Genomic DNA, 15,539 nt, shown 5'->3' on the forward strand with positions numbered 1-15,539 from the left:
TAATATTTGCTATAACTTCACAAAAGCAAGAATATTAAGTATGGGGGTAAAATGAAACTGAGGAAAAGGGACAAGAAAAAGAAAGAAAGTGAAAACAGGCAGTAAGAGTAAAGAGAGAATATTGAAAACAATAGCAAGTGAAGTCCTACTGAGTCTGTGAATCTAAATGATATTTTAACACCTTATATAAAATGATCTCCTAAAAGTCAAGACAACTAGGGTGTAAAATAACCCTTAAATCTAGAAATGCACACATTCAAATTTGAAAAAAGAAAGAGCGCACGTGAAAAGATTCATTTTCATGCAAACCAGACAAATGTCCTGCACTTACAGTGTAAACAAAGTTTCCCAGCAATAGGTAATCAGAAGTTTTCCCATTTCCAAATGCAGTACCTGTACGATAAGAAGGGAGGTTGTTAGGAAAGAAAAGAAATTGGTTCTTTCAGAATCTTTTCAAAGATAAAGATGAGCCACAAATTAAAAACAGTGTTTCATAGCCAACATAATGAAAGAAACTCTGGCATGTTAACCAAAATTAACCAATTTTCAAGAGTACACAAGATAAAAAACAAAAACAAAACTAATTGCTCAAGCAAAGGGCACTCTAAGCCCTAATAAAGAACTTTGTTAACAGTTTAGATAAGGGTCTTAGGGAGCTTTCTTACTATCTCTTAATAAAGTTGTTGGAATTGGACCAGAAGGGATTCATAAAAACAATTTACAGTGAGCTGGGAAGCAACAATATGATTCTAGGTAAACAGCTCTTTGAGGGTCTGGCTGAATTCAGGTATCTATTTTAAAGTATTTTGTTATTCCAATGATGACAAAAAACATGGCTTTAGATAATGGGAGTGGCAGCTTACAAACCAAAAATTACTATTACTGATAAAAAAAAATCAAATAAAAATAAAAATAACTGAATAACTAAATCCTTGACACTGATGAAAATTAAAAAACCCAAGGTATGTTAATCACAATATTTTATTTAATTGTATATTCAGAGATATTTATTCGAAGCCTAATATGTAAGGTCAAAGTGTGTTAGAATAAAGGATGAGATGAGGCAAGGCAAGTGGTACTGCTATGAAGAGAAACATAGTCAGATGTTCTATAAAAGTGATACCCTACCCTCTCTAAAGTATTTGATTGAAAGTAGCCAGGAAGGGCTGCTTAAGGGCTGGTCCATGCTGCAGACTGGAAACCTTTTTCTGTTGGGGGTGTTCCACGATTAAAGATACAATACCTACACATCTTCTGGGTACACTGTGTGCAACTTATAACTGAATGCTTGCAATTAATCTGTGAATTTCCAGAGAACTGAATTTACAAAGTCAGAAATTCACAAAATATCTGAAATCACCTTATGATTACTTCTTGCCTTGCATGATTCTGCTATGGGGCATACTGGTAAGGTCCCTTGAACAATGCATTCAAGCTATCAACATGGTCATACTTGAGTCCAGCTGAACTGCCTAGAAAATGATTTGGATGGTTCACATAATTTTTGGTCTCTGGACTCCTTTACACTCTTCAAAGTTATTGAGTATCCCCCAAAGCTTTTGCTAATGTAGGTTTATATATATCAATATTAATCAAATTAGACTTTAAAACAAAAAAATTAAAAATATACATTGATTCATCTAAAAATAAGTGATAAACCACCAAAGGTAATATAAACAAGAAATTTTATGAAAAATAACTATTTTCTAAAACAATAAAATTAGTGAGAAAATCAGTATGTTTTATACTGCAATATTTTCTTTAATGACTGGGGCTTAATAGAAGGCAGGTGGATTCTCATATGTTGTTTTGATTGAAATATATGAGGAAAATCCAGTCATGTGAAGTTATAAAGAGTAGTATCGCAGTAATTTTTTCCAATAATTGTGGATATTCTTTGATTCTACATAAAAACTTGAAACTTGTAGCTTCTTTAAGGCTAGCTATAATATGGAATCTGAAACTATATCAATGAACATTTTATATTCTGTTACATTAAAATCCATTGGTTTAGCTTGTACTTTAAATGGATCATTTTTAACCATGCTTGATTCTGTGACACCTACTGTTGCCTTTTGAAAAATATCAGTTCACTGAATTATGCACATTGTCCATCTGTTGACGCATGTCATTATATAATATCAAAATATCATGATCTTAGAAAAATCCTTAAGTATTATGAAGCTGTGAAATTTATGGCATTGGCTGCAAGTTTTCCAAAATTCTAATTTTTGCTTTAAAACCCAAATTTTATCATTGGAAACAAACACCCTTAGTTGTTTTCCTTGAAGTGACAGGCTTACTTCATTCATTTCTGGAAAAATGTCTGCCAAATGCCCAAGTCTGAACAATCAAGGTTGCCTGTCATTCTTTCAAGTGAAAATAAAATGGTGATCCGTGAAAAAGCAGCTGATTCATCTCACAATTCAACCAAAATGCTTCAGTATGCAGAAGTGCTTTCTGCGTACTTCCCATTCTGTCACACAGAATATTAACAACTTTGAACCAATGCTTGAGGTTTGTAAAATTATTAGTTTCTACTGCTTTGTCAAGGACATTCTCAAGTGAGGTTGGTTTTACTTTAAATGTGAGTGCATGGTGGTGAAGGATAAAATGACTACTAGGACAGTGTTACCACTGTTTGTGCTAAGCTACTAGCAGTTTTACCCACAACTGCTGTTGCATCATCAGTGAAAAGGACAAACGATATTTTAGTAATATAACGACAATTTTGAAACTACGAAAATTTGATCTCATAGATTTTAAAAGGTCTTGGATATTTCTCAGTGGTCTGAGGATCGCGATTTTGGAACCAGTGAGGCAAGTGAGTAACTGAATATTTAGCTATACATTACACAAAAACTAAAAATTAAACCTTATTTAAGAATGAAAAACGAAGCAAAACAACAACTACAAAACCCTCAATATCAGAATAGTAAACCAAAATTTATCTTAAGAATCCATTTCTTTTAAAAAGAAAGCAAGAATTCTTTGAACTCCTCTACAGTTGGTGTCCGCTGGCAGTATCCCCTGTGAACTACCTCTCCTGAAGCTGGATGGCTTAGCTAGTTTCTCAAACGCAAATGGAAACCTAGGATCTGCTTTTCAGGAGTTGAAATTACTTGGGAATTCCTTTCAAACCCTGTCATTGCTAAGGTGTTCTGGATCCTATTTGGTCTGAGCTACTTTGGATATTAGATTTCTTTTTTCTAATTTAGAATGTTGCAATAGCAGTTTAATAGATAGACATGCCTAGTCTTTCATATCCATCTTGATTTTGACTCTTGAAAATAAACCTTACCTGGAGAATTAATCAAAGATCAGCATATCTTGAATTGTACCCTAGACTTTAAATCCTATCGCTTCCAAAAAATAGAAACCAAATGTCCAATAACTGATGAATGACTGGAATGTGATATACCCATACAATGAACTATTATTCAGGCATAAAAAGGAATGAAGTGCTGATTCATATTGCAAAATGGATGAACCTTGAAAACACTGTGCTAAGTGAAAGAAGCCACACATAAAAGGCAACATATTGTTTGATTCTATTTATATGAAATACCCAGAACAGGCAAATCTATAGGGCAGAAAGTAGATTAGTGATTGCCAGGGGCTGGGAAGAGGGAGGGACGAGTGACTGCCAATGAGTATAGGGTTTTATTGGGGGGGTGATGAAAATGTTTTAAAATTACATGATGGTGATGGTTGTGCAATTTTGCCAATATACTAAAGCCCACTGAATTGTATGTACACTTTAAAAGGGGAAGTTTTATGGTCTGTGAATTATATCTCCAAAATAATACATCCCACTGCTATTCTGTTAGACTCCTAGATCAATATTCTATACCTTAATGAGATTTGCTTATCACACTCATTTCCATGGCTTAGATATTGAGCAGTATTTATTTATTCTTGCACTGGTAGAACAATTAATAAAGAGCTGAGTTTAAAGTACCAATCCAGGACATGAGGCCACTGCCTTCTCTTTAATACTCACTTACCTCACTCACACCATATGCTGTCATTAGTTCACTGACCATTTATTGAGTGCCTATAGTGAGCTAGGCATTATTCTAAGCAGTGTGAATAAAACAGTGAACTAAACTGACAACTTCTTACTCATCTGGAGTTTCCATTCTAATAGAGGAAAAAAGATAGCAATAATAATAATAATAATAAAAACATATTATACCTTGTTAGGTAAGTATTATAAAGAAAAATGAATGATGGCAAGGGGCTAGAGTACTAGTGGCAGAGGGAAAGTACTGTTCGCACTTTCAGATGGGGATATCTGGGAAGGCCTCTGTGGTGGCCTGGAGCCATGTACCCCAGAAAAACTTGTTCTTAACCTGTTTCTGTGGGTTTGAACTCTTGCAAACAGGCCCTCTGATGAGGTTTCTTCAGTTAAGGTGTGAACTGGCTGAATCAGGATGGGTCTTACTGAACAGGATGGGTCCTGTTCCTGAAGATCTTGTAGGGAAGGTCAGAGAAACAGAGAAAGCCAGAGGGAGTTGCCAAAAGCTGAAAGATCCTGGGAGAGAAGAGACAGGCCAGGAGAGGCTGCCATGTGCACTGCCAGGTGACAGAAAAGCCAAAGCCAAGGCTCACCAGCAGCCAGCCCTGACCGCCACAGTCTTCCGGGAGAAAGCTTCCCCCTCAGGACACCTCGGTTTGGGACTTCTCCTAGCCTCAACACCAGGAGCTAAGAAATTCCCATTGTATAAGCCACCCATTGCAGGGTATTTGTTTCAGCATTCAGGAAACAGAAATGCCTCCTTGAGCAGAGCCCCAGGGAAGGGAGGGAGGGAGCCACCTGCATAACTGAGGAGGAGTGAGAGGGCAGCACGGAGGTCAGCGGACAGGAGCACTGCGAGGAGGAAACAGGGAAGAAAGCTCAGGTTGGGGAGTTAGCCAAGCAAGGTCAGGGCTGTGCATTGTGTTCTGAATGTGACAGAAGTCTTTGTAGAGGGAAGCACCTGGCCTGATGTATGTTTTACAAGGATCACTCTGGCTGCCTGTGGAGAGCAGACTGTAGGTGGGCAGGAGCAGACTGCACGCTCTTCTGTTGGCAATCATTAACTCAGACAGTGAGGCATGGCCGGCATTTATAAAGGGTTGGCATATCCTTGGGTGGAGTCTATATCGTGTTTTTAATTATTGTAGTTGGAGCAGAGGTACTGAGTGGTCGGCTGTCTTCACCCCTATCTCAAGGCAAGCTCTGATCCGGGAAACAGCAGTACCTGTTTAAGCATCACTGGGATCTCTTTTTGAAAGTGGCTACTTAATCACTTTTATGTGCATAGGAAATACACCATGATCCTCTCTCTCAAAATGGACAGAATTCACTTCCTCAAAATGAGCGGAGAAAAAGCTTACCCTCCAAGATGAGCATAAAAATATATTAAAATCTTATTCAAAACATCGGTTCAAATATATTTGAAAGTACTACCATGTCTGATTAACTTTAGTATAAAGAGTTTGAAGACAAGCCTCATAGGTATAATAAATAGTCTACATAAAATATTAGCACTTATTGCCTTCAGTGTGTACGTCAACAGAGGGGAAAAGAACCCTAAAATGTAACCCTCTTAAAGTTTGGAAAACTTGAGAAGCAAAGAAAGGCTTTGCATATATTAAATCACTTTGCTCTCAAAGGAATACAAATCTTGTGTACAACTTTTGGATGCATGCATTTTAGTTAAGGAAAATACCGTAAGATAAAACACTGCTGTAATTCTTAACACATATTGGCAATGAGATCTTTTTCTTAAAAAAGTAGAAAAGTCATCTCTTAGCATTCATATCCTTTCTACTTACCATACTGAAGGGCTTTTAGTGGAAACCAAAACAGAATAACTGAGTGGAAGAGGCCATTTAAACAATGAACCCAGAAAACCTGAGGGAAAACAAAAATCCATGAGAACCATTTGCGATAAACTAGCTCTGTGAACTCTGACCTTTCTTTTTATCTGTGAGCTAGATTCACAAAATGTGTTTCTGTCGGGCCACACTGTGAATTAATAGAACTGACAGACACTTTCTGCCTCTTAGACCTTCATGGGTCATTTATTTATTTTTATGCTTCTCAAAATGTTTTTTCAGCTTCACTTTAAATTTTCCTACTTTCAAAAAACCAAGTCTTAAAAGTTAAAATTTCTGCCTGAAACAGAAACTAATATAAATGCAGGTCATTAAACTCCTTAAGCGGGACTATTCTCATTATTCCAGAAGAATGGGCTTTTGGAAACACTGTACTTTGGAAGAACCTCTACTTCCTCCTTCCCTTGTGCGATAAAAAGTGTAAACTTTTCGGTGGTCAGAATGTAATGCACTATCTCTCCCTAGGTATGCACATATTATGGACTAAAACATCAAGTATAACATTTAAAGTGGGTAAGCCTTAAAATAAAGCATTGCAACTGACAATATTTATAAAAGGCTCTGACAAATTTTTAACACCTGTCAATACCGAGTTCCATATAATTCTAACATCATGTAATAGTTATTACTTTCTCATATCGGTTGTATTTTAAGAACAAGAGAGCAAGTATCACTGCTCCTTTTCTTTGTAAATCTGGATGTTAAAGATTAAGATACAGAAAAAAACTGTTTAGAATTTTTATGACCCTCTGAACAGTTGTAGTTTTGTCATTTAAAAGTGCTTCTTGCGAACAAAACTTATGCTAAATAAAATTGGCATGTATTAATAGTTTTAAGCTGTTCAAACAACAGAAATTAAGTTGCCTGCCTCCAAAAATTTTCCACTGTGATTTCAATCGCCTTTGTTAGTTCACACAGCCACACTGGATTGTATGATCCAATTTACGCTCCAATACATTACACATTTGAACTTGTGTTACTCATTAACCTTTGTCTCTTCTCCTCACTATGTCATTACCACAAGTTTTTATTTGACAGAAAGCACAGGTGGGTGCAAGAAAAATTAGTTCTACTTTTCCATTTTCCTGAGCGATACTTATTGTCACATGCTAATCCTTTAACCCCTGTCACGACCTCAGAACCCCTGACCCTTTTTACCATAACAAACGTAAGCATCATTATTCTGGGCAACAATGCTTCTATACTTGGGACCCACAGCAACTGCTGTGTATACAACTATGCATTTTGTAGCCACTTGTCCTTGAATTTTAAAACACTTTTATGGGATTTAATCAAAGAATTTTCATAGGAATTATTAGAACAATCCACAAACCCTCTAAAACATGGTTAGCAACTTGTACATATAAATAGGGTAGTCAAATGGATAGGGAAATTATATAACCTATTTTGGTTGATCTGATGATTTTCTAAATGCATGGGTTTAACAGATAATTGCATACTTTTGAAATAACAAAAGAGTAGCAAAGGATACAAGGAACGATGCTCTCATTTTAAAACTCTATAATACCTACTTATGCCCTTTTCCTGGCTGCAAAACCAGGCATGAAAGGGTGTGGCTTTCCAGAAACAGTTTTAGGTAATCCTGTGAGGGTAATTTATGTTTTTAAGCAAGAGTGACAAACAGTCAAGTTTGTGGCTGGGAAGCTAACCCCCAACACAGCCTCCTGGAGACTGAGCTATAGTAGATTGGGACCTGAGGCTGAGGTTGATGCAACTGTCTCGGCTGGTGAGAATTAATGTTAATATAACAGTAGGCCTGGAACATTCCTAGCTCCCAAGTTGCTTTTTCAGTGAAACAAGCACTTATAATTCATTGTATCTGACCCAATTGTGGTTTTCCGTCTATTGAAAACCCCCACTAGAGGCAATGAAAAACATTACAGCCAAGTGGCGGAATTTAATACAAACTGGTCATCATAAATAAATTAAAAAATAAAAACTCTAAAAAGAAGAGCATAGGCATGTCACATTACAAAGACTAAAAGAGATGACTAAAAAAATACTTTTCAGAACTAATGCAATAAGTCTAAGAACTCTTCAGTTTGTTTTATTAATTGACCACATTTAGTTACTTAAAATAAAGTCATCATGTTGTGTGCCTGCACACCGGGCACGCGTGCACAGCACATTTTGTAAGACCCTGTTTTAGAAGAATAACCTTTGGGCTATAGACGTAGCATTATCATTTACAGCATAAGGTCAGAGGCACCAAAACACCTGCTTTCCTTTATATCCTTGGCATACTGAGAATAAATGCCATTGAAAAGCTTAATGAATTAATAAATATAAAAATATCCTACATTAACTGACCTGAAGTCAAGACGTGGAATTTAGGCTACATCTAAGTATTATCAACATCTAATGTATTAAGTATTAGTATTAGTAGCATGCTAATCTAAGTATTAATAGCATGATAGTAAACAGGCACTATATTAAATGGGAAACAATTTTGTGAAGATATATTTATTTGTTGCTTTTATAATACTGACAAAAACACAGACAGATTTTAAAGTTTGAAAATGGTATCTACATTGACTGCTTTAAAATTTTTTATATTTTACTTCACTCACGCTAAACAGATAACTGAATTCTTAACAAACACCAGTAGAGACAGTTTAGAATATATTCTTGCAGGAAAGTGAACTACTCAGAAAATGAGGTATTTTTGTTTCTGGGATGAATAAATATAAGGGATGTAACATTATTATCAAGAGATAGCCCACAGGAAGTTATGTAGAATATAAACTCAGATCTATTTGCTGATAAAATGCTGGATATTTTAAATTGTATTTTTAACCTCAGGGCTTAGAAATACTGAGTAACATAACTAAGTTACTTTCCAGCACCTATAATTTTAATGCCTGCTACAACCTAAAAATCCAGTAGGAACCAATGTTATTTCATAAAACAGAAAATTAATAAAAGAATGCTGTAACATCCCTTACACCTTTCCAAAAGTAAAGATATACTTTGTCAGTCCTGGGTTACTGAGCCCCATGAAAAATGAACATTTCTCTATGACAATCATGTCAGCTTTATTACTGCCTGGCAAACTTCAATGAGTTGTGGTTGCATTTTAATTTTATCTAGAAAATAAGAACAACAGCAAAAAAACTCCAAACAAACAAACAAAACCTTCTCAGGTCATAGTAGACCCTTAAGCAAAAAGGACGTTTGGCATGGTTGGCAACTTGGAGTTATTTCAGGCGAAAGTCGCCTTGGCTTTGGAAGATCAGACGTCCCACAGATAATCAGAACAGTAAAACCCACCAGGTGCACGCCAGGGCACTGTGTCCTACCTTGGTATTGAAGTCCCGGGCGTTCTGAGACGTCTTGTATAATTCAGGGTACTTGAGCATATTCTCTTTTCTGCATGATCTCTCAAATATCCCGAGAGTTAAGGGAGGCATTGCTGTAAACATCTAAGATCCACAAACTGGTCATTATGCCAAGTAGCCAAATGCAGAGGGAATCTTTATCTCAAAGTATTCAATAATCAAATGTCTCAAACTTACCACATTATAGAGACCTATACACCATCTTTCAAAGAGGATCTGTCCAGAAAAGCCATTAACAAAGGCAAACCAGATCTAGGAGAAAACAACCCCGAACCCTCAAAATTAGAACGTAAAAACATAAATGCATCACTTGAAATCTGTTGTATAATCAACCATCATCTCACAACTGTACTGACATACTAATTTTACAGCTCTCTTAGAAATGGCATTTCCTTGCTTTATCTTTTAGTTTAAGGGGATTTTAAAAAGGCATTTGTTATTTATGTCAGAATTTATTGCACTTGAATAAAAAAATAACTGTGAACATGCAATTATAGGTTTTAAAAAATTAAATACAATATTTAGGTACTTTAGGGAATATACTTAAATGTTGTTAAAGTTTGAGAGCTTTAATTCCCTTTAAAAATATCTATTAGGATATAGTTAAGATTGTTTTTTGTTGTTGTTGTTGTTATATGCAACACTAGCTTATTTAAAATTTACCGGAACTAAAAAATAACTTCCTTTAATAAGATAATCACTATTTTCTTCTGTATTGACAGTATTCATACGATTCAGTTATATACAGTCACACATTTACCCTTCTGGAAACTTACTTGTATAGTGTCATATCCTGCTCCTCAGCTCAATGTTATATAACATGCATTTTCTTAAGTTGTTGCATATTCTTCACAATTGTATTAATAAACGTACAGTCTTTACAGTATGAATAGAACAATTTTAGTTTTGAACATTTAGCTCACCTCCAGTTTTTGCTAATATAAATAATTTTGAACAGAAAATTCTTGTACAGTAATCCTACATCCTACACATCTCTAAGATTTTTGGAAGTAGGATTAACGGGTCAAAATATGAGAGCCTTTTTGTAGTTCTTGATAATTACTGCCATCAGACTGCTAAAATTGAATTTAAATATGAAAAATAATTACAACTTAAATTGCATGTTCTGATAAAATACAAATTTTAACTATAAGAGCATAATATTTGTATATATTTTATAACTGCCTTAAAAACAGAAACCTCAACTATGGGTACAAAAATAAAAGGGCACTGGGGGTGTACAGTGGTTCAGTGGTAGAATACTCGCCTTTCAGCAGGAGACTTGGGTTCGATTCCCTGACCATGCACCCCCCAAAAAAATAAATAAAAATAAAAGGGCATCTTAGATGAGTTTTTCTCCAACATTCTTAAAACAAAATGGGAAGTTACAATGAATATTAGTAAATCAATAAGACATGCATTATTTTTGAAAAGGAAGGCCTAAAACATTATTAAAAATCAAGTTGACCTGGAAAAGTGAACAGGCTGGCCCAGCAATGACACAAAACAAACACAAACGCAAAAGTAAAATATAACAATGATAAAAACAAAAACTGTTACAGTGAAGCAGTCTCGACATGCCCATCAAGTGAATTTTTGAATCTGAGTTGCAGGGACTTTACTATACTTCAGGTTTCATTTAACCTAATTATGGAAGTATGAATTGCTACAAAGTCACCATTTATCAATATGTACCCAGGCTGGGCTCCCTATTAACAGTTCCTGTATTTACACTTATCTTCTTCCTTTTTATAGTGGAAAGCAATGATTAAACATATATAAAAAAGGGCGGGCCGCGGTGGCTCAGCGGGCAAAGTGCTTGCCTGCTATGCCGGAGGACCTCGGTTCGATTCCCGGCCCCAGCCCATGTAACAAAAACGGAGAAACAGAATACAATAAAACAAGAAAATGTTTAAAAATGTTTCCCTTTCTTCCTTCTTCCTTCCTTCTCTCTGTCTTTCCTTTAAAAAAAAAAAAAAAAAAAAAAAAAAAAAAAAGAATGTCTCCTTCATGAGATGGAAAAGAAAACAAAGCTGCAATAGCACGTAAAAAATAAGTTCAAATTGTTCAAATTCACATGCATTTACAGAAAAAAAATGTGGACATTTGCCTTAAACTGGGGAACCAGTTTAAACTTTTTTTTTTAAAGCTTAAGTATGCGCACGTTGACAAAACAGACTTAATGCTCTCTATTGTGTTTTCGCATTTGGCTTGTTTGAGATGTGGATTATGTAAATACATATCTGGGATATTCAGGGAGAAGGCAATATCCTCTCTGAGGGTGACTGTGATCCACTGTAGTAATATATATTAAGAAGCTCCTTCAGATTTCTCAGGGTTTAATGAAATACAGGGAGTTTTTAAACCAAACTTTCAGCTATGGTCTTTCCAGTACATCATGATATGGTCCAATTTTTGTCTGAAGAAAGCTGAGGCTCTATGCATCCCAAATTCAGTTAATGGACATGATTTGGATCAAAGCCTGTAGTTACGAATGCATCAGCAATCTTCAATACTGTATAATATGAAAAATTTATGGGTTAATCTGTGTGTAGATAAATATTTGTAAATGTGAATGGTGAATGGTCCCTTAGCTTCTTTGTACATAACATTTGGTGCTGATTCAAAGACTAGTATGAGATTGAAATTTAAGACCCTCCCTCAAATCAATGAATTTTTAAGGGAAGTTTCAAGTTAAAATAATTTGCAAATAAACTGACATGTCTAGATTCAAATTTTGTGATGCATAAATTAAGTGCTTTACAAAAGAAATGCAGAAAGTTTTGAGTGCTATACTATCAACACATTTTTAAACTTTTTGTTTCCCCTATGGAAAAATATATGAGCATGCTTTTAGAAATTCTCTTCCTATGTGTTTATTTTTTATTTTTTGGCATGGGCAGGTTTCGGGAATCTTCCTGTGTTTTTAAAAGTAAATATTTTATTTTAATTTTTTATTTCAAAAAGGAGGGAGAAAAAATTAGATAAGAACAGAACTTTTCAATATAGTATGAACACCTTCACATAACTATTTTGTCACTCAAGTTCACATATTTTAAAGGAAGGAAAAAAGATTTTTAACAATGAAGAAGCCTACTAGAAGACTAATTTAAGGTTAGTCTGAGATTTGTAGTTAAAAGACATATTAGAAATATATCTCATGCTAAATAAACACCTAAACAATTACAAAAACACTTAAAAGTCTCTCCTTAAACTCAGCTAAAACCACAGATGTAGACAGAAAACACTGCCGCTCTGGAGAGGTATCCAGACAATTTAGACACAAAAGGAATCCATCTTCCAACATAACTGACTGGGAAAGCATCACTTTATCAACTTTAATCAAGGCTTCTGAAGATTAGAAGCCTTACACTGTTTTAGGAACTTACAGGAAGGAAAACCTGCATGCGACCAATCATTTTAAAGAAAAGGCCTTATTTTGTTAGGAAGGAGTCAGTCATTCAAAGAAAGAAAATTTTCTTTAGAAAGAGCCAAAAATTGAAACGAACACCTAGAGGAGTTGCTGGGTGCTACTGTAAGTAAGTGGTCTATATGACTGTATCAGATCTATATTCATTTGTTTGGCTACAATTTAAGGCAACGGAGTAAATAGATGGTGACATGCTGAAAATACAGCAATGGGAAAAGCAGTTTTTGCAGATAAACTATGAAACCCATAGTGTATAAGACTATTCTTTATTAGCAAAGAAACTTCAGACCTTCCTCTACTGGTATTATTTTCTAAGTTCCACGTCCCAGCAGAGGCGTGGCAGCTAAAGCTTCACAGACATTTTCCTGATGGAGCATTTCTGCATATTAAACAGCAGCTTACAAATAGTCAATGAGTCCTCGGCTCCCACGCCTGATCAGCACAAAAAACTGAAAGGAAAGACTCAAGACTGGCAGTTGTCCTCACTAGAGACATTCAGTGATGTGTTTTCTGTCTATTCATTCACAGTATTGACATGAGCCATTAACATCTGCAGAACTTGTTTAAGCTGGCAAAGGTTGGGTATCTGGGAATTGATTTAAAAGGTCAATTCCTTTCCAAGTTAGTTGAATTATATTCAAAATACATTACCATAAAGCGCTGAGAGAAAAATAACTTAAAAATGGGATTTCCAGTATAGTATAGAATTTACTTCTTTTTCAAACTGTAAAGAACTTGATCAGTGTTAAATATCTCATGAAGAGACTTTAAATTAAAAGTTAAGCGAAATTTAGGGCTAATCAACCACAAATCACAAAAGTTGATTTGAAATACAGTATTCAGATTTACTTTTTCATTTAACTTATTTTATTTCTCCCATATGTGCTTAAATTTTGTTCATTTCCCTGTTGACTGTCAAATAATGCAGATTTAAAAAGTGGTCAGTTGAATACTCTTATTTCATTTTACAAAATACAATTTTTACAAACGTTTTATTGCTGGCAGTGGCTTTAAACTCCTGCTATCTCCAGAAGTCTGTTTAGATAAACCACATAAATTATTTTTTTGAATATCAATTTTTGGAGATGAGAAGTAAATATAATCTGAAAAGCTAGAACTATAGAGGATATTGGGAACGAAACCAGTTATTTAAGAAAATAATTACAATTAAAAAAAAAATCATAAGCAATTTTGGAAGTGCATTTTGCTTCAAAACGCAAACAGATCCAGACCAGATAGAGTAGTGATGTACAGTGACATTCATGAAGATTCTTAGACTATGTTTGCCGTATTTGCTTGATTATGTTATCTAATGGGAAGTAATTTAATTATAGATTTTTAGTAACAGGGAACAGAAACCGCTTGGATACTTCAAAACTAACTTTCGATTTTCTTAGCCTGACTCACACTAATGACTATGCTCAGTCATCATTTTAATGTGGAGACAAGCAGAGGCAAAAGAACAGATGAGAAACAATACAGTAATCTCCAACCACAGTGTCAGTAGGGTCAATATGGAATTTACTGATGACTTTTCTCTGCTGTGAAGTATGGAACGTTATTTCCATATAGAAATGATTAGGCTGTGCTTCATCTGATAGATGTGTAGAACAGTCAATAGATTAGAGGACAAACATCTGCATGGGAGATCCCCCCAGATTTAAGAGGATGAGGGCAGGTCCCCTGACAATAGTGCAGATTGGGGGGGAGGTATTAATAAGTTATGGAGAGCTTACTGCCATGTCTGCAGAGGTGGAGGAGGAGTATGAAACTGATCACACTTATAGTTAGGGATTACAAATATAGTCTCTGAGGATAAAAAGGCCATATGTTTTTTTCATAAAAGGTAATGGCATATTTATCACGTCCTAATTGATTAACCATTCAGCTCATTTATTTTATCCATAATGTTACACCATCTAATAAGGTAGCCAGTGGTCATATGTGGCTCCTGAGTATGTGAAACGTGACTAAATACCCAAATTTTGTATATAGATCATATGTTAAAATGATAACGTTCTGAATATATTGGATTAAAGCAAATATTTTATTAAATTTTAATTTGATGTTTACTTTTTACATTTTCGCTAATGCATTAGCAAAAATGTGCATTAGCGAAATTATACATGCTCTTGCATTGTATTTCTATTGGCAAGTTCCTAGAGAACAGGCACCAAGGTTGATGTATCATTGTGTAGACCCTGGACAAAATGTGGTGTGTGGTACCCAATATACGCTTAATACATTTCTGTAAAATAAAACACATACTTTTGCAAAATAAAACACATAACTGACTCATGTTAAGTTTTCGTTTAAAAAATGATGTCATATTTGATACATGAAAAGGAATATAGAATCCCTTGCTATGCAGATACAGGATCTGAATATGCGGATAATTTTTAGATGAAATCCTCATCATCCGAACTCTTGCTACTAATCAAACTCAGAAACTAAGACAGTTATGAATAAAAAGGGATATTTGTTATATAACATACAGCTAAGTTTTGAAATACAGCAAGAACTAGCAAAGCCATCCATGAGTACTTCCTGATTCTACCCCACTGCCTCCCCCAGATATAGAACGACTCTTCTGTTTGTGTTTATCATTTGCTTACTCTTATTTAATACAGTTTTCCATATGTGCAATATCTTTAGACAGTGTACTCTTTTAGGTTGTATGATCTTGAGCTTTATAAAAAGAAAGCAGTACAATTTGTAATTTTTTTAAAACTGAAAAGGCTATTTCATTTAGCAATTCTAATTCAACATTTCTTTTCTTACTAAAGCAAGATAACATTTTTAGCTAGAATTTAAACATCAATTATTTCCTTTGGCTGATGACCTTTGTGTCTTAACACCTTTAG

General features: G+C 34.9%; 1 protein-coding gene across 6 annotated transcripts in view; it reads right to left on the reverse strand.

The window, feature by feature from the left end:
• Positions 1-15,539, reverse strand: part of ATP8A1 (ATPase phospholipid transporting 8A1) — a 240,458-nt gene that overhangs the window by 37,678 nt on the left and 187,241 nt on the right. For all 6 annotated transcript variants that reach the window (XM_077136764.1, XM_077136763.1, XM_077136767.1 and 3 more), the window contains 4 exons: positions 9,423-9,497; positions 9,207-9,329; positions 5,824-5,902; positions 332-393 (listed from right to left, as the gene is read on the reverse strand). In XM_077136764.1, coding sequence (XP_076992879.1) covers positions 332-393; positions 5,824-5,902; positions 9,207-9,329; positions 9,423-9,497 — 339 coding nt within the window. The remainder of the gene's footprint in view (positions 1-331; positions 394-5,823; positions 5,903-9,206; positions 9,330-9,422; positions 9,498-15,539) is intronic.

The sequence above is a fragment of the Tamandua tetradactyla genome, chromosome 19 (genome assembly GCF_023851605.1).
Source record: "Tamandua tetradactyla isolate mTamTet1 chromosome 19, mTamTet1.pri, whole genome shotgun sequence".
Lineage (NCBI taxonomy): Eukaryota > Metazoa > Chordata > Mammalia > Pilosa > Myrmecophagidae > Tamandua > Tamandua tetradactyla.